The 25,375-nt window shown below is 42.8% G+C and overlaps 2 protein-coding genes across 6 annotated transcripts in view; one reads left to right on the top strand and one right to left on the bottom strand.

Annotated features, from left to right (window-relative positions):
- The window catches only part of FBXO34 (F-box protein 34), a 78,604-nt gene extending 68,865 nt beyond the window's left edge, over positions 1–9,739 (top strand). For 3 of the 5 annotated variants that reach the window (XR_006291359.1, XR_005225641.2, XR_005225643.2), the window contains one exon: positions 9,607–9,739. The gene's annotated coding sequence lies outside the window, so the exon portion shown is untranslated. The remainder of the gene's footprint in view (positions 1–9,606) is intronic. The other 2 variants (XR_005225644.2, XR_005225645.2) reach the window with 2 other exon arrangements.
- ATG14 (autophagy related 14) lies at positions 1,130–25,375 on the bottom strand. Its single transcript, XM_037901243.2, has 10 exons — positions 25,135–25,375; positions 16,365–16,427; positions 16,180–16,222; positions 15,687–15,768; positions 9,482–9,719; positions 7,474–7,703; positions 6,874–6,991; positions 5,758–5,848; positions 5,568–5,653; positions 1,130–4,375 (listed from the first exon to the last, which is right to left on the bottom strand). The coding sequence occupies exons 1-10, from the start codon at positions 25,338–25,340 to the stop codon at positions 4,069–4,071; spliced, it is 1,464 nt and encodes a 487-aa protein (XP_037757171.1). The 5' UTR covers positions 25,341–25,375; the 3' UTR covers positions 1,130–4,068.

Below are 25,375 nucleotides of genomic sequence, written 5' to 3'. Positions count from 1 at the left end.
CCTGTTAGGACAAGGCAGGCATGAGCATGAGACAGTCTGAAACCTCCAAGCGAAACTTCCCTTGAGTCTTGGAGGAGAAAAAAAAATGTACATACCGAAGGGGAAAGAAGACAACTGCTGCGGCTGCCTGAGCGAGCAGGAGTGACGAGGGCCAGCTGCCATCCCACCAGCCTAACCTGTGCTTTAAGTAGCTGGGTGCATAGAGCACACCTTGCATATTCTTGTCCAATAGGCTGTCTTGGTGATTATATTGATATTGCACATACGTAGACTCCTTTATCAAACCACCTCAGCCTCCCACAGGAAGTCAAGTCTCAGTCTGAGCACAAGGGGGCAGAACTGAGCCCCAGCAATTTGCTAAATAAAGGGTAAATTCTAATTCAGGGTCTGAGATGTCTTTTCCCCTCCCCCCACTTTAGGCAGAGCCTGGTCTACACTCCAGGCCTCTCTTGATAGAAGTATGTTGCTCAGAGCTGTGAAAAATTCACACCCCTGAGCGATGTGGTTCTACTGACCTCACCCCATCAGTAGATACCTGTCAACAGGAGAGCTTCTTTCTACATCAGTCCCACCTCCTGGGGGGATGGATTAACTCCCACGCTGGGAGCACAGCCTTACAGCAGCACTGGCTGCAGCGCCCTACAGGAGGACAAGCCCTGGGAACATGCAGGTCCTGTTACACGTGAGGGATGGAGTCAAAGCCCCCAATGCAGGTGTGTTCAAAACCAGGACTGGGCTTAGCCACATCTGTAACGAAGCCAGGCTACCTGAGAAACTTCCCTGTATAGTAATGTCAACTAGGGAGGAGTTTTTTTCTTGGCAACATGTTTATATCAGAAAGAGCCCCAGTGTAGACAAAATTAAACGGGCAAAGAAGAGCTTCTGGCAGTATAGCGCATGTTGCTCGTCAGTAGGCCATACCCATAAACGCACTTTTTGGCCAACATAACTGTGCCTACACTAGGAGGGGTTTGCCAGAGTAGCTATACCAGCAAACCATTTCTAAGGTAGACTTGACTCAAGTGCATAAGGTACATTTAAATTCTATAAACACTGATGCTCTTTCCCCATATTTATGAACAAAACACACATGATCATTTTTTTTCTTTAAAAATACACCTTTGGAAAATTACCGTTAAAGATTTATTGCAGTAATACAATAAAATTTAGATAAAACATTTGTGTTTCGTTACACCAGTTTGGAAGCTGCAGAGGAAGGCACAGCTTTTCAAAAATGACTAGTGATTTTTAGATGCCCAGTTTGAGACACCTGAAAGGGGCCTGTTTTTCAGCTGATGGGTTCTCAGCCCTGTCCCTGAAAATCTTGGGTTGGGCACTTAAGATCACTAGTTGCTTTCAAAAATCATGGCCTAAGTGGAAGTTCCTGCATTCATGATACCATAAATCATTTAATAAATTCTCCATTGACTGCCTTCAAATAGAATATGCATAATTGAAGGGGGTTTTCCCCCTCACAACCCCTGGGAAAAACAAACAAACAATCAATCTATAAACTAATCCAGTCAAGTGCACTCAAGGTTTGGACACAAACCATCCCACTCCCGTCACTACACACGTGCAAACCACTTTTTTTTCTTTTCTTTTTTTTTTTTTAAGAAAAAAATTCTGTGTTCTGTTACAAAAGCATTTCTTGAAAAGATATTATGTCCCATCTCATTGCAACAATCTTTTGGTGCCTCTGCGCACCTTGAGTGAAATGACATGTTTGCAAAGAAATTATTTCAAAATATGGAAAACATGATGTTTATGATGGTCTATGGCTTAAAGATTTTTTGTGAAGTACCTAATTAATTTTAGTGTATAAAACTGAATGATGGTTCTTGCATTTACATGAAAAAAGTTTTAATAAGTAGCACATAAAACAGTGGTAGAAATGTGTACGTAAAAGGATATTTACATGGTGGGGTCCAGTGCAAAATAAACGGAGAACCGAGTAGTATCAGAGGTGACACGAAGAGCCCAAAATACAGTACTTGTGAGCACGTGCTGCTTGCTCACACACACCAAGGGATCTGATCAGCTGCAACTCGTAAAGTGCCTTTACTTAACACAGTAACGGAATCCTAGCTTCCCCCGGCCTTGGACAGAGTTCCAGTCTTATCCTCAGCAGGAGTCTCTAGGCAGTCTTAATTCAGACTATAGTAGACCAGGATTCTTGATGATTCTCCTATTAACTCAACCGTTCCCTTTCCCAGAATGAACCCCAGTCTTGGGTTTCAACTAAAGCAGTTGTATGGATAGAGGGAAATCCCATCTAAAAGTTTACGTTCCAACATTACAGATTTAAGGGTCTTTGGTTTAAAAAAAAAAAAAAAAAATCCCCCAAAGTCACAAAATAAGAAAAAATTAAAGGAAATCCATATCTCCGAAGGCTTCCTTGTCACATCCTCACCCCTGAGGCCACGTAGAAAGAGCTGCCATACAAAAGAGGGAAAAGGGAGAGAGAAGAGCTTGTGATTGGTGCGCTTCACTAAAGAAAAGCCCGTCACTGTGTGTAAATCTGCCTGGACTCGGGGGCAGAGAAATAATACAAGTTGCCCTTCTTCCAGCACTCCTTGCTGAAGTTATGTGAGCCAGCACTCAGGAAGTCATACACCTCATTCTTCTAGTTAGAAGAAAAATCACTACAAAGGGAAAGGAAGAGTGAGGTGAGCAAGCCCCAGAGCCAATATCTGACAAGTGCACACGCACCCAGAGATGACGAAGTAATCCCACATAAGCGTTAGCTCACTGCAATCTACCACCACCTGTTTGTACAGGAACAGACGTGTCACCATAAGAGAACAATAAGGTAGAATGGCTGAGATCTTCCATTTGAGGGGAGCGGGAGGGGGACATGTGTTTATGCCATTTACCCCATAATGAAGTAAAATCAGCTCAGCTGGATAAAATGTAAATCACGTGTTTCTGAAGCCTCACTGAGAAAAACATTTGTAAGCAAAGTAATACGCATCTGCAAGGCAGGAGGCTGCAGGGGGGCGCTTGCTAATGAAAGTGTCTGCCCACACCACATCTTCCTGTGGTTTTTCAGACAGGCTGACTGCGCCATAAGCATTTCTGCAGTGAAATGGACTTCTCAGTATTTAGTGAGCAAGAACCCCCCCCCCCCCCCCCCATAAACACAAAATAAAACAGCTTTTCAAATGCATGTAGTGTGGAGAACACACAACTTCATTAAACTCGCTTGAAGTGAAAACGGAGACCATGGAGATGTAATGGATGGATATTATTGCAGCAATGTCATCCTTCTGTATTGGCGAATGTGGGTCCAGTTAAGAGAACGTCCAGTGTTTCTTTGGTGCGGGGGGTGTTAATAGTAAAAACCTGGGGTGCTTTGAACAGGACAACATGAAACTTTTAGACAACCTGCTCATGAAAACAGCATGAAATGAACCAGTTTTCTACCCCAAGAGCGTAATCCACAACCCCATTTTTAAAAAAGCAATCAGCGTCGTAAGTCACCATCCATGCTGCTTTCTCTTAAAAATATGGCAACAAAGATGAAAAACCACATTAAAAATGTTCATATCCTGAATGAACAAACAATGATTTTGAAATGTACAGTTGTGCTGTAAGTTTTCTATGCATTATGTGACCCAGAGCTAAACACACACAAACAAAACTCTGTAGGGAGTTTAACCAAATGTGAATCATGTGTGTTTGCACCACTGTCCAGTCTGAATTATTAGCAGCTTTCTCCCCATCCTTGCCCCTGATCCGAGTATTCCAAACTTCCTCCTCCTTCTTCAGGAAGTAAAAATCTGGACACTGCTGCAGGGCCCTTTTTCTTCACCATTCAACAATGCAGACAGAATTCAGAGACAGCAAGTGCCCTTATGGAATAAGTCAGAAGCGTAGGTCTAGCTAATTTACAAAACGTCACCGTCACAGTCATCTTGAGTAAATAAAAAGGTTCTTCTGGTTTACAAAATTAAAGTCTGACCTCTTGCGTTCCAGGCACTACTTAACTCAACATGTAAGGGTTACTACAGCATTGGCGGGGGAGGGATTCCTTCCGCAAGGCCTATGATCCTTCCCACGTGCTCATTAACGGTGTCCAGTGTATGCCTTGAACCAGGACGTCACGGAGGCTGCAGCAGAAGAGATCATTCCACCTGCACTGCTGCTGGCGATCGGCGGGGAGGCCTGCGTGCTTTGACTCTGTAACATCTCTACCGGCTGAGAGGGGATGTCGCAGAATCTAGGGCTTGGCAGATTCTCCCAGTCCGTCCCTAGGTCAGTCTCTTCATCGCTGACGTGCTCGTCTCCACTCTCATCCGTTTCACCAGCAGCACCAGGATCCACAAACTCCATGGAGTCTTCGAGATCAGCACTTATTTCAAATGGCCCAGACCTGTGAACACATTGACACAATCCCATCAGCCCCCACAGTGGAAAACAGCAGAGGAACACCTTGGGTACACTGGGAAGCAGATGAAGGCCAAGTAAGAGTGTAAATCAGCTATGTTACGTGGTTACCATGTCTCTATTAGTTGGCTGAGAGAAATACTCAGTGATGACAGCGTATGCTGAGGAAATGGCGAGTGATATTGTGGTCTACAGAGCAACGAAGAGGGAGGAATTTCTAACAGCGCTCTGCTTTGGACTTTGAAATATTAAAAAAGCCACAGAGAAATTATTCACTGACAGCCATGATGGTGGAAGTCTCTGACTGCTACAGAACTGCTGGTTTTAATTTTTAAAGCTAGCTCAGTATAAAATTCAATATACTGGGATGTGTCCAATATGAAATTACCCACTGTAGATCTCCACCATGTACAAGATCCAGGACAAACTCATAGGTGGAACTCAGGAGCCCGTACTTGTAAATGTATTTGCTCAGCCTGATTGTATTCTTCCGTGATGCCACGCAAGAAGCATGGGTTGATTTTCTGCCCCCATCTTGACCTGAGAAGACCAGGAATGGCCCTCTAACTCCTATGTCCTGCCTGGTGTGCACAGGGCATCGAACAGCACAGGTACCCTTAACCCTGGCATTTCCGAATTTTAAGTCTTCACAACCTTAATGTTCTTTTAAACATAAATTTCCTGGATTTTTAAAAACCCAAACTGAAAAAAAAAATACAAATTCCATCATCATGTGGAAGCACGTTGACTCCCACATGGCTCATCAGCAAGGTCACACCTCTCGATCTTTTTTTTTTTTTTTGATAAGCTAAACAGATTGATCTCTTTATGTCTCTCATTGTAAGGCATTTTCTAAAGCCTTCAGATAATTTTTTCGCTCTTTTCTGCGCTCTCTCCAATTCTACAACATCTTTTTTAAAACATGGACAGAATTCTATGACATACAGGTCCCCAACCAGGGTCCCAAATGCTATCCTCCCCCATTTCCACACTGGAACCATCTTGATTGCCACAAAGGAACCCCTCTGGTTTGCTGGGTCAGCACCTTCCACAGCTGCAGTGAAGAAGCAGGATCAGCCCCTCATAGTGATACTAACCATGACGATAAGTTAAACCTTTAGAATTTAAAAATAAATTCTACATTATGGAGATAAGACGCAAACGTTCCATCTATTTACCTGCCCAAGTTTTCAGTGTCTGGACTGACCAGGTACATCAGGTTCCTGAGTGTATGTAGTGGATGCAATAAATCTAGATTTACATGCTAGAAAAATGGAGAAAGAGGAAAAACAGTAGTTACTGGAGGATCCTTATAACTTCAGTTATTTTAAAATATGTTCAAAGAATCTAAATATGTATTCACCAGACCTGAGAAAAACAAAGATAAAGGATATTGGCATTCAGCTTCTTCACTGCCCGAGTAAACTTCCGCCTGCTGAGGTTCTCGCTACAGAACTCGCTGTTAAAAAAAGAAAACACACACACACACACACACACACAGAAAAGCTGTTGATATTGTCTTGAGTCAGTAACTTGATCTTTATTTCAGAGCACTCTGTTGGCTTATCACCATATGCTTACAGATAAACACCCCCATGTTAAACATTTGTTTAAATCCATCATAGCACCAGTGTCTAGAGCATTTGTGAGAACACATATCCTCACCTTGCAAGCTCACTAATTTTTACCAGACAACACCCATTTGGGGCCAGATTCTGCCCACCTTATTCCCACGAATAATGCCATTAGCTTCAATAGAAGTAAGTTAGGAGCACAGAAAGGCCCATTAGGGCCAGACAGTTTCTCTTAGCAGTCTAAACTTCTAGCTTTAAATACTGAAAAAGTCTCTGTAGCTTTTGGTTCAGACCTCTGCAGGATTGACAGAGCCATCCCCAACCTAGGTAGATAAACTGAGCTCCATACAGGCTGGTGGATATGGAGCCCATCTGCTCTGCACAGACATTAAAGACTCAATGGCACTTTTGAAAAAATTTGGAGTTTGCATAGTGCTTCCCACTGGTTTGGCTCCTCACCCCAGAGATGGCTGCACTGTAGTGGTGCAGTGCGTATTATAGAGCTCCACACTTCAGCCCTTTCTCAACATGACTAGTACTGAGTCACGTGACTAAGTTGTCGAACTGGGCCATAGAACTGAAGCTCTGTGGGTTCCTTTAGGATGAGAGGTGCTCTATTAATCCTAGGTCATACTGCGTTCCTAAATTGAGGTCACTGAATGCTTGTAGTGAAAAACAACAAATCTGACCTATGCTGAAAACTCTGGGCTCTCAAAAACATATTAACTGGACTTCAAGCCCCTATTTGCCCTCCCAAAGACAAGTAAGTTGCACAAAAACGTAAAGCCATTACAAACCAGCCAGCCCAGGTAACAGCTTCTTGTAGGTTATACTCACAGAACAAGAGCGAACTAAAGTCAGCTCAAAATTGGTCAGCCATTCAGCTTCTTAAAAATGTGGAACCACTTGCCTGTTACACAACTTCTTGGGAAGATTTACATCAAGTATATGAGACAAAATGTTAACGAGCTGAGTTGCATAGCACAATGCAGCACTGATGGTATAGGCAGGGTTATTATGCTCCATATCTAAAAGAAATAAAGAAATCATTCCATTATGGCTTTAATCATATCCAGGTTGATCTGTTAATGAAACAGACCCAAGACAGCATCATTTATCAGTATTCAGAACCTTGGGAATCCAATACTCAGTCACAACAAGGCTGCCAGAAGTTAGTAGAAAACTAATTCTTGGAATATTTGTTACATTTGCTTTACAGCATGTAAACCATGTTAACAACAACTGACATTGTTCTTCTTCTACTACACTTCTGTATTATATATCTCACTAGCGTCTCCCCACCAGAAGAGAATTACAAAGATTTGATCCCTTGATGAGCAATCCTTCATCTCCTTAGGACTATGGTGAAATGGCTCATTTGCAGCTACAAAGCTGCACAAAACCATCTGGGGAGGTCTCAGTCCTGAAGTGCCTTCTGCTGGCCGCACAACTTACAGTTCTACAGACTGAGCCAGATCACGGAGAAAGTCAACAAAACTTTGCTTCTTACCTGGTCCTTGTGTAGTTTTTTTCTCTTCCACCCAGTTGTAATAAGCTGAATAGTCTCCATTATTAGGAAGACTTATCCAAGGCCCTGCAATGCTGATGCTGGTGTCCCCATTGTGGTCATCACACACCCATCTCCCAGAGAGATACGTCGTTCTCCTGGCTTCTGCAAGCTTGCTCACAGTGCTAGAGGTCATGGCATTGTCACTCTCAGAAGAAACATCTGCAGGGTCTCTGAAAAAACACATTGTTACCTTTAATACAGGCAATGGGTTTGGCAGCCATTTAGTCACATATAAAGGACAGCAAAATTCCTGAAACAATAACCTGCAAAAATCTCTGCTCCCAGAATAACTTTTCTTTGCATCTTCTGATCAACGGTCCCAGTTTTTTGTTTATTTAAATCTTCCAGTATATGTTTTATTTGATGGGTCTATAAAGTTTCCTTTTACATAGTTTCAACTTTCCGTATTTTGTTCAACGTATCCACTGTAACAAACGCAGTCACACTCTTTGGGTGAATATGTGAACTTGTAGCGGCTAGCTTTGCAAAGGCTGTACAGGGGATTCCCCAGCCCAGCCCATGACTCTAGTTCAGCATGTCACTTAAATACATGCCGGACCAACTACATGAATAATTCCAGTGAAATCAGCGAGAGGACTCATGTCCTTTGGGCACATGCTTAAATACCTTGCTGAATTGGGGCCTACATGATGACTTCTTACTAAGGGGCAAAAGGTTCATAACTGGACAAGTACTGAAATATATAAGTTGTTTTGGAAAAGAAAGAAGTTTAGAATGTAATATTAGAAAACAATGTTAAAATTAAGTGTACAATCCACTTACTATTTATGTCCCTGTGACGCATGGCTAGAAAGGGTTAAACATCCTGCAAAATAAATAACCCTCAAAAGACATGTGGGGAGATAATGTTTGTGTTTTTGTATATTTACATATGTCTGAGTAGGATGGACAATGTAATCAACAGTCACCCCCCCCCCCCCCTCCATCTATGCTGTATTCTGATAATTCAGAGGTCAAAAGAACATCCTATCATGTAAATGAATTGTAAACACGGGATATCTCAGTATTCATCTCTCTTTGAAATGTACTGTGAATGGTGGAGGAACAAGCAAATGGTCTTATGTTAATTCGTATAGCTAAGTACCAGTGATGGACCTAATTAACTTTTGTTCCCTGAGGAATTCCAACTTGTCAAAAAAGACTTGAAATTGTATAAAAGATCCTTGGGTCCTGATTCTGTCATCTCAGATCTGCTTAGACTTCATTGGGGGAAGTTTGAGTCGCAAGACTGAGGTCCCAGTTGTGCTGATACGCCCTGAATATGAGATTTGGACATTGGACTATGACCTATGAACTGAATTCTAAAGGAACTCTTTGCAACTACGAAGCTCACCATCTCTGCCATGAATCTGCACCTCAGTGAATTGAACTCATGTCTGTCTGTATATTGATCTTTTAACAAGACTCTCTCTCTTTTGTTTTTTAATAAATTTTAGTTTAGTTAATAAGAATTGGCAGTAGCGTGTATTTGAGTAAGATCTGAAACATTCATTAACCGGGGAGGTGACGTGTCCGATCCTTTGGGATTGGTGGAACCTTTTCTTTTATATGATGAAATAAGATTTACAAAAATTTTCATCATATTTGACATGGGTACCTGGATGGAGGCCTGAGGCTGGATCACTTTGAGGGAACTGTGTTGTCTGGACTTCTGAGTAGCCAGTGAGGTAATGAAGCTGTTTTATGCTGGCTTGGTAAATCTAGGTATCGGAAAATCCACTAGCTTTATGGGGATTGTCTACCCCATTCTTTGCAGTTCACCCTAATTGAGTGACCACAGCTGGCTCCCCCCCTAGGACCCCGGTCACAGTCCCCAGTATGCCAGTTTGCTTGATTAGGACCACAAGATACAGACAAATACTTAGAAAGCGAATCTATCAACTCGTGTTCAGTTTTCTGTCCTAAAAAAAATTTCTGTATTCCATACCTCATGCCAGTCTTCACTTCCTCAATGGGAAAAATGACAGACGTTAGCTCCAGTATATGTGACCGTCGAAGATTTGCCAAGTGTTCGTGTTGGCTTCTCAAATCGTAATTTTTTTTCTCCACCAGGTCTCCGAGCTTGCGGTTATGTCTCTGGATCTTCTCTTTCTTCTCCTGATGCCTCTGAGCCCTGCGGTAAAGCTTCTGGTTCTCATCTTTAATTCTGAGAAGCCCCTCTGAGCCTATGAGAATAACAGCAGGTGTTATCCTTGGAAAATGAATGATGTAATGTAGCTCACATGGAGGGTGAGTCACAGAGTTTAAGGCCAGAAGGTGCCACCCAATCATCTTGTCTGACCTCCTGTAGATCACAGGCCACCAACACCACCCAGCACCAGTACACTAACCGAAATTACACCAAAATATTATAGCCCTCCCGAGACTGAACTATTATTTGTCACAGGCAGAGAATAGGAGGGACTGAGGTGCACCAATGTCCGCAGATCCTGCAAGGAACTGATTAAGTGAGATACACCCAGATAATCCCAGCAAGTGACCCATGCTCCATGCTGCAGAGGAAGGAGAAAAATTCCTAAAGTCACTGCCAGTCTCAGCTGGGGGGAAAATTCCTTCCTGGGCCCACATATGATGATCAGTTAGACCTTGGGCATGTGAGCAAGAACCAGCCAGCCAAGCACATGAGAGTGTGTGCGCTTGGTGTTACCTCAGAGCACTGGTCTACACCATCCAATGTCCCCAAACCCCACAGAATACACAGGGGCAAGGGGATCCTGTGACGGTGCCCCCCATAAGGCTTTATGGAAATATGCTTATGAATATATATGACATAACTGGAATATGTTCTATGCTACATATGCCATGTAACATATTTATGTAAAGGTTATGATCTACTGAATCTATTAATCCTATTTGTATGCACGTATCATTTTTGTATTCGAAGTTATGAACATTGGCCGTGTACTGCCTTGATTTCTAAATAACCTTAGTAGAGCATTTGGTCAGTTCCTGGAGAAAGGAATTCACAAAGTTAAGTGCCCAATCAAGAAGCACTTAAGGAACAATGTATCTTGAAATGCTCCATTCCACATAAGAAGTCTTCCTGGAGACATTCAAGATACCATGTGGGCAATGGCTTCTGTCTGTAAAAACCGTGAGTCATGCATGGACATATGACTTGCCCAGGTGACTCCAGAACTCCATCCTGGAGCTGGACTTTGCATAGGAGAGCAGAGGGGGTCTCCACCCACAAGAGAAAGTCTATTTAAGCACGGGGGAGACCCCTCAGCTGGCTAAGGAGATAGCCTCTCCACCCCCAAGGATACCTGAAAGAAACTGGAACAAAGGACAGTAACTACAGGGGGTGTGAGTGCTTGCTGGACCCAGACAGAAGGAGGCTAGTCTGTAAAAGAGAGCTTACTGGAACTGGTGAGGTTTTTATCTGTATTCAGTTTGATTAGACATAGACTTGCATGTTTTATTTTATTTTGCTTGGTAATTCACTTTGCTTTGTCGGTTACTACTTGGAACCACTTAAATCCTACTTTCTGTATTTAATAAAATCACTTTTTACTTATTAATTAACCCAGAGTATGTATTAATACCGGGGGGGGGGGGACGGGGACACAAACAGCTGTGCATCTCTATCAGTGTTATAGAGGGCGAACAATTTATGAGTGTACCCTGTATAAGGTTTATACAGGGTAAAACGGATTTATTCAGGGTTTGGATCCCATTGGGAGTTGGGCATCTGAGTGTCAAGGACAGGAACACTTCTGTAAGCTGCTTTCAGTTAAGCCTAGAGCTGTTTGGGGACGTGGTTCAGACCTGGGTCTGGGTTTGCAGCAGGTTAGCGGGTCTGGCTCAAACCAGACAGGGCACTGAAGTCCTAAGCTGCCAGGGCAGGAACTCAGGGGCAGAAGTAGTCTTGGCACATCAGGTGGCAGTTCCCAGGGGGTTTTTGTGATCCAGCCCGTCATCCCTTCCTGATATTTATAGAAAACCAGATATATGACAGCTTATTTTTCAAATTCTTTAACAGTTCCCCCCTGCTAAGTGGTACAACCTGTCAGTGGTACAACTTTTCTGAATGTCTATAAACAACAGATTGAAATTGACACTGAGCTTCTTCTATACCTTCTGTCCAAATATTTTCTGGACTTTGAGCAGGAATGTCATGCTCTCCCAATTTAACTAATTAGCTGGTATAAACACTTCTACTTATGTAGATTAAATGTAGAAATTAGCATGACGCAGTCTCTATGCAAAGGAATAAATGGACACAAATCTGACATCAGGAATCCTAACATTCAAAAACCGGAAGGAGAACACTTTAGCCACTCTGGCCACTCAGTAAAAGATTTAAGGGTGGCAATTTTGCAACAGAAAAGCTTCAGAAATAGACACCAACGAGAAACTGCTGAGCTTGAATTAATATGCAAACTAGATACCATTAACTTGGGTTTGAATAGAGACTGGGAGTGGCTGGGTCATTACACATATTTAGTCTATTTCCCTAAGTTAAGTATCCTCACACCTTCTTGTCAACTGTCTATATGGGCCATCTTGACTATCACTACAAAAGTTTTTTTTTCTCCTGCTGATAATAGCTCATCTTAACTAATTAGCCTCTCACAGTTTGTATGGTAACTTCCAACTTATCTGTATGTGTGTGTATCTATATATATATCTATATATCTATCTTACTATATGTTCCATTCTATGCATCTGTCACGGAGTCCCTGGGCGATACTCTGGAACTGCTCCCCATGAAGCCAGTCAGGACTCTGGGGCAGTCGCCTTTCTGTGAGCAGCCTGTCTTCAGGACACACAGCTCACACAGCTTCCACCTTCCTGGGTCTGACCTCGGAGCATTCAGCATCCTCTGCCCCTCCGTGCGCTTCCCCCAGCGAGTCCGCTCAGGCAGGGCTCCTGGGGAAGTCAGAGGGTCCTGCACCCCAACTTCGCAGTCAGACTTGACTCTCAGCCAGCCAGTAAAACAGAGGTTTATTAGATGACAGGAACATGGTCTAAAACAGAGCTTGCAGGTGCAGAGAACAGGACCCCTCAGCTGGGTCCATTTTGGGGGGGGGGCAGTGAGCCAGACAACCACGTCTGCACTTCACTCCATGTCCCAGCCAGCCCCAAACTGAAACTCCCTCCAGCCCCTCCTCCTCTGGGCTTTGTTCCTTTCCCGGGCCAGGAGGTCACCTGATTCCTTTGTTCTCCAACCCTTTAGCTCTCACCTTGCAGGGGGGAAGGGCTCAAGCCATCAGTTGCCAGGAAACAGGGTGTCGGCCATTCTCTGTGTCCAGACCCCTGCACACACCTGCCCCCCAGGGCTCTGCAATGATCATACACCCTTCTCCCACCCCCTAGATACTTAAGAACTGCATAGGGGAAACTGAGGCACCCCCACAATATTCGGAGGAAACATTAAGAACAGTCCCACTTCGTCACAGCATCCGATAAAGTGGGCTGTAACTCACGAAAGCTTATGCTCTAATAAATTTGTTAGTCTGTAAAGTGCCACAAGCACTCCTGTTCTTTTTGCAAAATGAGTGTGGATCACATCTTTGTTTAGAGTTTGTGCCATCCACCTTTGCATTGGTACCTATTCTTTGACTTGTCACAGGGCGTATGCTCGCTCAGGGCATGTGGATCCCAACACAACAAGCCTTTTATTACCGCAAAGGATAGCACTGAACAATACCTTATACTGTCAAACAAACTATAACATGCTAGCATCCTCAATTACTATAGCTGCCTGTATTCAGCGTGTGAATCAGACACACCAAGCCTCAGAAACTTGGCTTCATGAACACCTGTTAACAAAATAATTCACTGCAGAAAAGAGCTTTCACAAACATATGGTGATGGAGACTTAGTGATGATTGTCAATATCTTTAAAGAAGAGGCTTCTCAGACATGTCTTAAATATTAAAGGCTTTTCCTTTAGCAAGCTAATTTAAACAATAGCCCTCAGATGACAATGAATTTCACTGTCTATGGTCTCATTAGCAACAACATCAGCCAGGTTTAATTTTTTAGTAATTTGAATAATTCTGGAGACATTTCTTAGGTTTCTTGGGGAATGCTATCCTGGCGCAGGATAGTTGTTTGGTCAGGACTGAGTCCTGACATTTTATTATCATTTATGTTGCTTGGGAAGCACAGAAGATCCTGGAGTGATAATCCTGTGTGAAAAGGGACAGACTCCCTATGGTGTTTATTACTGAAATTAGCTGCCTCGTATTATTTAAAAAACTCTGTGTTAGAAAGATCATCAAGAAAATATCTGAACAGACCATTCAAACTGCTGACCTACAGAAAATTAGAGCACAAAACAAGCAATGAGTCCAATTTGTGGAAACTATGGAATTAATCTTCACTTTCACATCCAGTCTGGAGTGCTTTCAGCTTTACAAAATGGTGAAAAATGGACTTTTGACTGAACTGCGGGGAAACGGACTTTTTGCTCCAGCAGTGCAGAAAATCTTTATTCACCACCAAGCAGACAGTTTCCGCCAAACATTCTCATGCCATCAACACAACCTCTAATAACAATTTAGATCCGACCTCTCAAACATACCTTTTAAATAATTAAAAAAACAAAACAAAACACACAGATGGAGAAAAAATTCCACTTTTACATATGTGCACTGCATTTTGAGAGCTACTTGCCTGTTACAAATTCTGCCTTTGTCTTGCACCACTAGAGCCAATAGTGGCATGTGAAAGAGAGAAGGAGGGGGATGTTCCATTCCAACGTTGAAACAAGTTCAAACGTTGTTAAAATTACCAGCAATAATGACTTAAGGGGAGTATCTGACTGACCTTGATAAGTTTATGGAGCAGATGGTGTGATGAGATTACCCACAATGACACACGGCCTATCCACAACGGCTATTAGCAAATATCTGAAACCTTCTGAGCCAGGTTTATACAATCATTAAAAAGTGTCCCCCAAATTATGTCAGACTAGCATCACGTCCCATGTTTGCCCTGCCTGACCAATGTAAACACAGCCACACTAGTAACTGTCCCATAGAACACGTGTCAGGTATTTGAGCCTCCCATGACACTTGCCATCCTGACCTCCCCTCATGGGCAGATGGTCCCCGCAGATATTTTAAAAGCTTAGGGCCTGATTTTCAGAGGGGCTGATCACCCCAGTCCATCACAGTCAACGGGAGAGACGTGCTCAGCATCTCTGAAAATTAATGTTCATTTCTAAAAACTTGAAGAATTTCATGTTCCAAGGTCAAAATTACTTCAAATTCCTAAAGAGTCTGTGAGGACTCTCTTCCATCTGGGAGGGATTCCAAGATAGGTGCTAGATTTCATTACTAGCCCCCTGAATGAGATCCTCTGGGATCTGCGTGCATGAATAGGTGTCAAGTTACTAATGTAGGGGTGACTATGCAAATGAGAGTATGTTAGTACAGCAGTGACTATGCGAATACGTTTTTTTAAATCTGAGCACAATCTCTGAGCTAGACATTTAGAGAAGCCTCAAGCAGACTAAAACTGAGCTGAGCGTTCATAAACGTAAACAGCGTTTCACGCTGTCTCCTGAAACCTGACACACTGCAAATCTCCCATCTATGTCAAATCATTAAAATGAACGACACAGAAGGCTAAAGCGTAGCTTTTACTCTGGCAAAATCCCCTTTGACTCCAGTGAGAGGTGTGCCACCCAAGTAAGGACTTCAGGATTTGGCTCCAAATCAGGCACCTGATGTGGGATAACGTTCACCGATAACTACATGAAATTTAGAGCAGCTCATGAGCTGTTTGATACTCTTTATCAAAGTGGAAATGGTCAGGAGTATCACGCTCTGGAATCAGTCATTCTTGGAGATACAGCTGAAAGACGGAATAGGTTGCTAAACATTTACTCCATTCAAGCTGTCCCAGAAGGATTTTAACATCTACTCAGCTGAATAATACATATCTACTTTAATTAAAGCCCAAACTTAAAAGTGATTACAAAGATCACTCACTGACTCCACTTCCAATAGACCTTCTTGTATTTATCTCCCAAATAAGGTCACACATCAGGTTTAAGAGGGGAGGGTTTGGCAATTCACTTTTTTCTTTTAAGCTAAAACTCAATATTACATGGGTTGATACTCTCTCTTCAAAGCAATACAGGTATTACAATTGGGAGATACATAGACACTACTTACTTCTTGTCATTTCATCATTCTCTTTGCAAATGGTTTGTTTCAGCTGCTCAATCCTCATCTTGCAAGACATTATTTTCCATCTCTGAAAAAGAACATGCAGCGACTGATTGACAAAAACGAAATTTAATCCATCAATTTGAAATTAACAACACCGACAGCTATAACTCAGAAGTACTGGGATATTTTTAACAAAAAGTCAGATCCCAAGAATTTCAAATAGTCTCATCTCTATACAGAAGAATGCCGTAAGCAAACAGAAGCTTCCTACAGTGAAGTCAGGCATAACCAAAGGGTTACTGACTAAATACATAACCAGAAATGATGAATACTGGTAGCTTTGAAAATTCTGTGAGTCCAAAATCAATTTAAGTTTTGTTGGGATCACGTTTTTCAGGCAGACAGTACATCATCTCCAAGTTAAAATGAAACAATAATTTGAAAGATCTAGGAATACAAAGAGTTTGAAAACTACTGAAGACTTCAAATAACTCACCAGCTGATCAGTTATCCTTTTCCCTTCCATAGCCTTTAAAACACTACGGGAAAAAGATCATAACTGAAGATTAGCTGACAATCAGGATTACGTGTGACAAATGCAAGAGGTTAGAGAGAATGGTTGATTACAACAATTTTAGATAAAACAATGACAACACTACCAAGAACTAAGCTATAACTTACTGGTTTTGGAATTCACTCTGTTTGGTTTTGAGATGCTTTAACCTCTCTTTCTTGTCTAAAAACCTGCAAGAGAATAGATTATCTGTTTATTGATGTTACGAACAAAGTCTTTTCTACAATGAGATAATGCCAAGTATCTGAAACATTAATAAAAGAGCCCTGAAGTTTAAAAGCATCTAAATCCCAATTGTTTGTCTTAATCTCAGGAAGTCATGGCTCACGGGAAACCTTACAGAATTCTAAGAGTAGGTCTACTCTGCAATCATGAGATGCAACTGCAGCTCGTGTAGACATACCGGAGCTAGGTTTAATCTAGCTAGCCAGGGTACCACAGCAGTGAAGCTGCAGCAGCAGCAGCATGTGCTTCAGCATGGGTTGTACTAGCTCGCCTGGAACTCTGGGTAATTTCTCGCAGGGCTAAACCACAATATTACCCAGGTTTCCGGACAGGATTTTACAACCCGCTCTGAAGCAAGTGCTTCAGTATGCCAGCTAGCTAGGTTAAAGCTTGCTTGGGTAGGTCTACACGAGCTGCAGTCACACCCAGTGACTGCAGTGTAGACATATCTACATATCCTAGGACACACTGAAATATAACAGAACCCATACACTGCAGAAACATCTGCTAGTTTTCCATCAAGCCCTGTCAGCATTATCCTTAATTACAACTATTCTCAAAGGTTTACAACTCAGCAATAAGTTTTGTTTAAAAAAAAAAAAAAAAAAAAAAAAAAGCATACAAATTTCAAAAACTCTCCAGTCATTTAAGATATAAATGGAACTCAAAAAGTCTTTCTGAAATTCTGAACTTAAAGCGTACCGTTTCATACAGCTTTAGTGAATTAGTTAAGCAAGTCTATTCTGATATTAAAAGGCTATATTTGAAAAGCAAATGTTCATACCTTATGCCTACAACAACCATGAAGACACAGAACCAACAGTTAACAGGGGAGTAGCAAGAGAAATAACTAGGGGGGTTACTCTCTAGTATTCTGTTCGTGTGCAGATCCTGGACTTATTCCCAGGTATCTGCTTTGGCATTGTACCCATCCTGCCCCACATCTCAACTGGGCGCCATATGCTAACATTCCAATCCGAAGATAATTCCATACAGGATCAAAAGCTTTCATCAGGAAGGTGCAGGACTGCAATTTTTCCACCTTATTCGAAGTCCCACATTCCCCTCCCTCCCCCCTCATTTATTTCAGGGAGTCAAACTTTTGCACTGCAAGGACATCCTCTTAATAGATATATGTGGCCCGGGCCCCCTCTCCTTCCCTCCCACTCATGATGGTATTACATTCCTCTGGCAACTTCAGCTAACACATGCAGGGAAAAGTAACATTACTAAATTCTTGGTGTAGTTTATCTGTCTTTAAAGCAAGCTTATCACTTGCCTCGGCCTCCTCTCCTTCTCTCATTCCGTCACTTAGCTCCTTTCTCCTCTGGATGCCATGTCCAGCCTCCTCCTGATATACTACCTGATTGCCTCATTCCTTTCTCCCTTAGATATTCTTCTCCTGCTGGTGGTTGGCACCTTCATTCTTACTGACGTATCCAGATCTGAGGGAGGTTCCTGTTTCCTCTCCTGCCCCTCCATAGCCCTATCCCCAATCAGAAGACTAAGATGCCATCCTCTCACAGCCAGCTGGCTCGAGAGACCTTCTTGCTCGTCTTTACACTGAAGAATCTGGACACCTGCAGAGGATTCTTGGAACAAACGGAGGAGCCAGTACCATGCATCCAGCCAGCTTTCTGTGGCCCACAGACCACAGTTTGGGAGCCATTGATTTATAGTAGAAAAGCAGTGGTCTCCTTACCAGCAACTTTTTATTAGTTTGAGAGTTGAAAAAAAAATCATGGTTACTGTTTCCAGCATTGTAGTCAGGTTTCCAAGCCTGTGACAAACCTCACCTACGCTTCACAATGCTGCCCTGATCTAAATGTAGGCTAAGCACTCAAAGGATCAAAGACCAAGGGCAAGTTAATCCTTCACAGGTTAGAATGTTCGGATGTCTCTTTGCCTGACGACGTGGATTTGATTTGAGACAATGGAACGGTGTAAGGCTTTCTTTAAAATGCTGAGAGTTGAGAGCTCACGGATATAGTGTAACTGTGGGTTTAGATAGAGTTTATTCAGCATTCCTGCAGACAGACTTACACAGTAAAATGGCACCAGAAATATTTTTAGTCAAATATGTGTTATTCTCTAAGAAAAATACAGGAGTGCTACAGAAGCTAGAGGCAGATCATGAGTTTGAGGAATGTGGTATAACTGGCATTCAACCTGCATAACTCAGCATATTCATCCTTTCGGAACATTCCCAATCTACTAGAGATCTTGAAAAATTACACAAGGGGCATTGGACTAGATTTATGTTTACCCTGGAGAAATATACAGGCTTACTGTAACTCTGACTTTTGGCTATAACCAAATGTAACTTTGCCCAAGGACACACTACCCAGCAATCATGCATAGAGGGCTTATGGCAATTCTGTATTTTTATAACTAAATTAACAGGTGATGGAAAAAAGGAAAACAGTGCTGGAAATCTGACAAAACTAATTGCAAGAATCATGTGTTTCACTTTAAGGAAAATGAAGACAAATTGTTATGTATTTGGAACTAACTTCAGAGGGGAACGAACAAAATGTAAGGCAGCAAAAATTGTAGATTACCACACACACTCCATCAGTAGTGTCAAGGAGCTCACACAGATTTATTTAGCAGGTTTCTTCAAAACACAAAGTGCCATCCCTTTAATATGTTCCTAATTTTAATATATATATATCTATCTCACACACACACCATTTTAGTTTAGAAGGAAACAAGTGTAACTTTGAATGAACAGTTATAGATATTCCTATTACATATAACTGAGAAGATGTAGAATATATAAAGTTGTACACCAAATCTATAAGCAAATGAAGGTTTCTCTAGCTTCAAGTACCAACAGACACGTCTCTCTAAGTATATTTTCCTCTGAATTATTTCTCTAGCGTCAGCAATCATTAGAAAGAAACAACTGGAAAAGATCACTGACCTCACACTTGGTAAGGCAACTCACATCTTTTCATGTATTTATACCTGCTCCTGTATTTTCCACTCCACGCATCTGATGAAGTGGGTTCTAGCCCATGAAAGCATAGGCCCAAATAAATTTGTTAGTCTCTAAGGTGCCACAAGGACTCTTTGTTGTTTTTACTTATTAATTGGTAAGTGCTCAACAGCAATGACAAAAGTGGGAATTGATAGAGATAGCTGTCATTGTATCCATTTGCTATACTAAAAACCTACACATTTTATGAATATTGTGTACATCTGATTGTATCCCTCTTCATGTCACTTTTCTTCAGGGCAAGGAAGATATTTTTGTTTGTATTTGTATGGTGCCTAGCACAATAACACTCTGACCCTGATTGGCACCCACAGCTATGACAGGCCCTGATCCTATATGCACACACATATATGCTTAACTTTGTGTGTGCAAGTAGTCCCACTGAAATGTGTAAAGTTAAGGATGTGCAGGTTTACAGGATTGGGGCCTAAATTATTAAATAAATAATGAATAGACTTTTACACTTACTGAATTCCTTAATTATACCACTAACTTCTGAGGTGGACAAAATTTAGTTCTTTACCTTTACCTCAACTCCTGGGAAATGTACTCTCCTCTTGTTGCATGCATCCTGGAGGAAGACTATACCTACCAAGTCCATATTTAATGTGAGAAAAGGAAAAAGCTTTTTTTGTCCCAGTCAAAAAATTTAATTGCAAATTTTCATTACATTTCAGTTTTTGTATTTTCGACCAGAGCCTGTAAGTTTCCAGGAAATAGCAAATGAATACCTGCAGCATCACTGTCATAAGAGAATTTTTTTTAAAAACAAACAAACATTGCCCTTATTCTTTCCAAGTCAGGTAAAGATAGATTATTTGACAAACTGGCAAACAAGCATTCTAGGCTGCCAAATAGTAATGGTGTCAAATAGTGTAAAATGAAAGGTCTCTTTTGCCGGAAAGCAATGATCATTTAGTTTCCAAAACAACAGTCAATTGCTTGACTTGTCAACTGATTAAAGGAACAGTATTTTGAATACTAGTACAGTATGAATATTGACTGCCAGATCAGGATGGAAGAATTGCCCATCTACTTGAGTTTCCTCCTTCTAACCATGGAACAGAGCGCGTGCGTCTCGACCAGGCACTGCTACGCAAGATCTCAGATCAACGGCGCCGGGACACACCGTCACCTGGAGTGGAGCACCCACAGGGACAGCACTTGAAGAACATTCATTACTTCCAAACATGCACTGTATCTGACCATAAATAAGGCTGTGAGTTTGTCACGGAGGTCATGGATTCTGAGACTTTCCAGGACCTCCGTGATTTCTGCAGCGGCCGGTGCGGCTGGCCAGGGGGCTGCCTGAGGAGCTTGAGCAGCCCCTGGGCCAGTCGCACTGGGCCCTGCTGGGGCAGTCTCGGGCCACCCCAGCAGGAATTTGGGTGCGTGTGGGAGGGGGCTCAGGGCTAGGGGGTTGGGCGAGGGTGTGAGGGTGGGGAGGGTGAGGGCTCTGGTTGGCGCTTACCTTGGGAGGCTCCCCGAAAGCAGTGACATTTCCCTCCCTCTCAGCTCCGGTGCTGCCTCCACCTGCAGGCGTACTTGTATACAGTAGAGGTGATGGAAAGGTCACAGGCCGTGAATTTTTGTTTACTGCCTGTGATCTGTCCAGGACTTTTACTAAACATACCTGTGACTAAAACATAGCCTTAACCATAAACCAGGACTTACAGAAAGTGTACTTGCTTAAGACACCCAAGTTAATTCTTGGCTTTGGCATTTGTCATGTGTAAACAGCATTGCAAAGTTTTCTGATTGACAGGTCTGGTTAACTCCCAGAAAAATTAATCATCCATGCTCAAATGTAAGGATGTTGGCATGGATTTCAAACATGCCGAGATGCCCTATATGAATAATGGAAAGAAGGATGTTGGTGTTTATATTACTGGAGGACTTCCGGACACATCAGTCTTAATTATAATTGCACTTTAGTAATTAACCTAAATAGAGCTTCAGTCTCACACTCAAAATTAGGTACGACAGTTCCTATCAAGGATAAGCATTATCTTCCAGTGTGTGCTACCATTATATGTAATTTTTGCCAGACATATGAACAACTTCAATCCTATTATAGTTTAAACAATTAGTGTATAATATTCTCCAGCACAAAGCAGTCTAAAAATGATATGAAGCTCAGTGCTGGAATATGAAAAGTGACTAATAGCTTATAATGCTAAATACTCTAGAGTACAAGAAAACTAATAATAAAAATTCCAGTCTGGAATGAATAGTGATACATTTATTTTTAATTTCTACCCCTCCAGCCCTTCCCCCTCCCCAAAATCCCGCACTAATGTGTTTAATCAATACAAACAGTGGGACCAATCCTACTCCAGTTGAAAAGAATAAGTGTCACCAACTTCACTAAAAGCAGGTCTGGATCTCGTATGAGGTACACTTCTCGCTCTTTCTCTCTCGTTACATGGGTAATCTTGAAGTTGAATTACCCAGGTCAGGCATAGGACTGATAGGAGGATCAAGGCAAGGGCCAGCTGTGTCTTGTATGGCACTGAACAAATTGCTGGCGCTAAACTAATCTAGGCACTACTGCCATATAGATAAATTAATAACTAATAATAATAATAAAGGCTATGGTGACCAGATAGCAAGTGTGAAAGATCAGAACAGGAGGTGGGTGGCAACAGGCGCCTATAGAAAAAAAGCTCCAAGTATTGGGACTGTCATGATAAAATTGAGACATCTGGTCACCCTAAAAAAGGGACACAACTTGAAATCTAATCAATTAAAAAAAACCTAGTTAAAAGTACTTCCAATGACTGCACTGCTCTGGAGTATCTCTGCCAATTTATGGTGATCACATTTTTAGAAATCCCTCTCTCCTCATCCCATTGCTGTGTGAAAGACTCACACAAACAGCAAAAACTGAAAAGAGGAAACAATGAAAGAAACGATCCACAAAATGCTCTCAATTTCAGAAACTAAAATAAAGACTGCTTTTCTAGAAGATTTCAGTTAGTCACCTTAGGTGTTACTTGTAACAACAGTAGGTACAACTTTTCAGACAGAAAAGTGATTTTTTTTGCAGTTGATGGTGTCCCGCTAATCTTACAATAAAAAAGAATGACAAGAAACACAAGAATTATTAAGTTACGTTCATACTATTCAGTCTCCTGCTACAGAGATGAATTCACATTAATTCTAGGTAATGGATTAAAAAGAAGCTGTTGTATTGTGGCCTATGGCTACACAATACTGGATTGTGAACTCAGTGTTTGTGTAAACAGACTGGATTTATCTAAAGGACAGCTGCCACTCAGAACCTCATGCACAGCAGTGAAACTCAAGAGTCATGCCGGTGCCTGGTAAAGCTACAAGCAGCCACAGACTCAGAAACTGGGGGTATTCAGAGGGGAAGACAGCCCCCAAAACAGAGGCTGCTAGAGGAGTAGAGTAGTGGAGACCTCTCTACTGATGCAAACAGAAGGCAGCGAGAGAGGAGACAAAACTCCTCCTCACTTCCAGCAGTTGGAAGGACATAGCTCAAATTTATAAGCCTCTTTCTCACCAAAGATGAATAAGGAAGATGGAACTTCCAAGTAAGATCCAGAGAGAGCATTATGGCAGAAATCTCAGCACCCATCATATCACATGGGAATGGAAAGGACAGCTGGGCTTTTCATCAAAGCATTGGTTCTGGAACATCCAAAAGGGCGCCCACACCTTTGTTTTTTCATAGCCACTTCCAAAGAGACTGGTATCCGATAAACCTCTCAAGCCGTAGCAATTATGGAAGGACAGCAATCACTCTGTACTAAAGGCTGCAGCTGAGTTTCCTGGTCTTGGTCAAACTCTTGATGTTAGAAAAAGGACAGAAGCCCCCAAATGCCCTTTTAAGTTCCAGACTCACAAAATGAGATTATCAGAGGAGCTGTGGGTAACCCCTAACACAGCCTTAAGCAAATTTATTTTGGGAAGACTAAAATACAGTCAATTTGTAGTTCTATGACACTAATAAGAGCAGAGATCAGACTAAAGCCCCAGTCCTGCAAGATGGTTAACATGGGGCTCCCTGTACCCACACATAGTCATAATGAATTCTGTGGGGTAAGTGGCATATGGGTTCCATTAAGTGGATCAGTTTGCAGACCAGGCCATAAATGGACTTTCTACATTTAAGTTATATTGAAGAAAGGGTCACTTTTAGCTACATGAAAGGTCCAGCATATGATTATGCACTAGTACAAATCTGGGTGATTCAATATCTACAGAACATTTTTTATATTTAAGAAGTCAGTAAAACATCCTGAGTGAAGTGGCAAGCGGTGACATGAATGTGATTTCAAGATCAGTTGGCTAAGAAGAGATGCTAATTTCCTTGGCCAGTCTTAAACCAAATGTACTTGGTATCTTTCAGCCAAAAGTAAAGACCCAAGCATACAAACCTGTTCCCCACCTTCCCAAAATAGTTCAAGAAATCACACACAGCAACTGCTAATGATGCCTCAGCTAAAGGACTATAAATATGGTAAGAACATATAAGCCAAAAATTGGGACAATTCTGGCCAAAGATGAATGAGGAAGATGGCACTTCCAAGTAAGGTCCAGAGACAGACAGTGCTGTGCAGACTATTTATCGGGAATCTCAGATGGTCATCTTGCAGCAGGTAGGATGCCTCAATAGTTGCAAATATATTATGGAAGTGCATATTTAAACCAGAACATTGTTTGCAGCCTTAATACTTATTCAAATAACCTTCCCATCCATCCAGCTCTTAGCAGGAAGGAACTATTGGGTCTGAATTTTTTATTAAGTGAACAATATTTGGACAATTTTAAAACATGTAAGGTCAGAACTGTTTCTACGGAAAGGAATAAATATAAGGTTTTCAAACAAAACAAGGTGTCTGATTTTAGGAGTTTACTGTAGAATTTTGAAAATCCATACATATGTGCATTTTAAATAGGCCACTACACTTTTGTTTCCCCCTCTGAATATTTTAAAATATATTTCCGTTTGTCTTAGTTATGCAGTGGTATGTCATGTCATTTGTTATCGGATGCATGTGTTGACACACGTTTCACAATCTCCCCAGCGGGCGGAAGAAGGGAACGCAAGACCCCCGACACAGCCCCATCTCCTGGCAATCCCTCCCACTACCCCCCACACAATCTCCTTGTTGGGGGAAGGAAGCTCAAGATCCCAGCTGGCGTGGAAGCTGAAAAGCCCCCAGACCCCCCAATCTTTCCAGCTGGGTGAGGAGCAGCTCAATGCCCTCCAGCCTTGTCTATTGACCCGGGGGGCGATCAGACCCCCTACCGCCCCTTATCCCTGGCTGGGAAGGGAGAGCTCAGGACCACCCCCCGCCTGCCCATCGCCCCAGGCCAGGGAGCACTCAGGACCCCTGCCCTCCATGTCCCTGGCTAAGAGGGGGAACTAAGGACCCCCCGCCCATCTCCCGGGCCCGGTGAGAGCTCAGGACCCCCACCCCCCCCGCCCATCATCTCCCGGGCCCGGGAGGGGGGAGCGCGGGACCCCCCCCCGCCCATCATCTCCCGGGCCCGGGAGGGGGGAGCGCGGGACCGCCCATCATCTCCCGGGCCCGGAGGGGGGAGCTCAGGACCGCCCATCATCTCCCGGGCCCGGAGGGGGGAGCTCAGGACCCCCGGCCCCCCGATCCCGCCGCTACCTCTCGGAGTCGCGCCCGTCGAAGAAGACGAAGTCCCCGCCGCGGACGCACTTGGCGCAGGTGAGGCGACGGCGGGTGGTGTTGCACAGCGGGCACCGCTCCACCGCCACGTACAGCCCCTCGGCGTCCTCCTCGCCCAGCGCCCCCGCCGCGGCCCCGGGCCCCCGCCAGCCCGGCTGCGGCCAGCAGCCGCTGGGAGACGCCATGACGGGCCCGCCGCGCCGCCGCTCACGTGGGACTT

This window comes from Chelonia mydas, chromosome 6 (assembly GCF_015237465.2).
Source record: "Chelonia mydas isolate rCheMyd1 chromosome 6, rCheMyd1.pri.v2, whole genome shotgun sequence".
Taxonomy (NCBI): domain Eukaryota; kingdom Metazoa; phylum Chordata; order Testudines; family Cheloniidae; genus Chelonia; species Chelonia mydas.
This window is presented reverse-complemented; position numbering and strand designations above follow the sequence as displayed.

Coding starts and splice junctions, on each gene's coding strand:
- ATG14 (XM_037901243.2), bottom strand. CDS start 25,340: ATGGCGTCTCCCAGCGGCTGCTGGCCGCAGCCGGGCTGGCGGGGGCCC. Junction 9,720..15,686: donor GAATGATGAAATGACAAGAA/GTAAGTAGTGTC, acceptor TTATTCTCATAG/GCTCAGAGGGGCTTCTCAGA. Junction 4,376..5,567: donor GACACTGAAAACTTGGGCAG/GTAAATAGATGG, acceptor ATGTGTTCACAG/GTCTGGGCCATTTGAAATAA.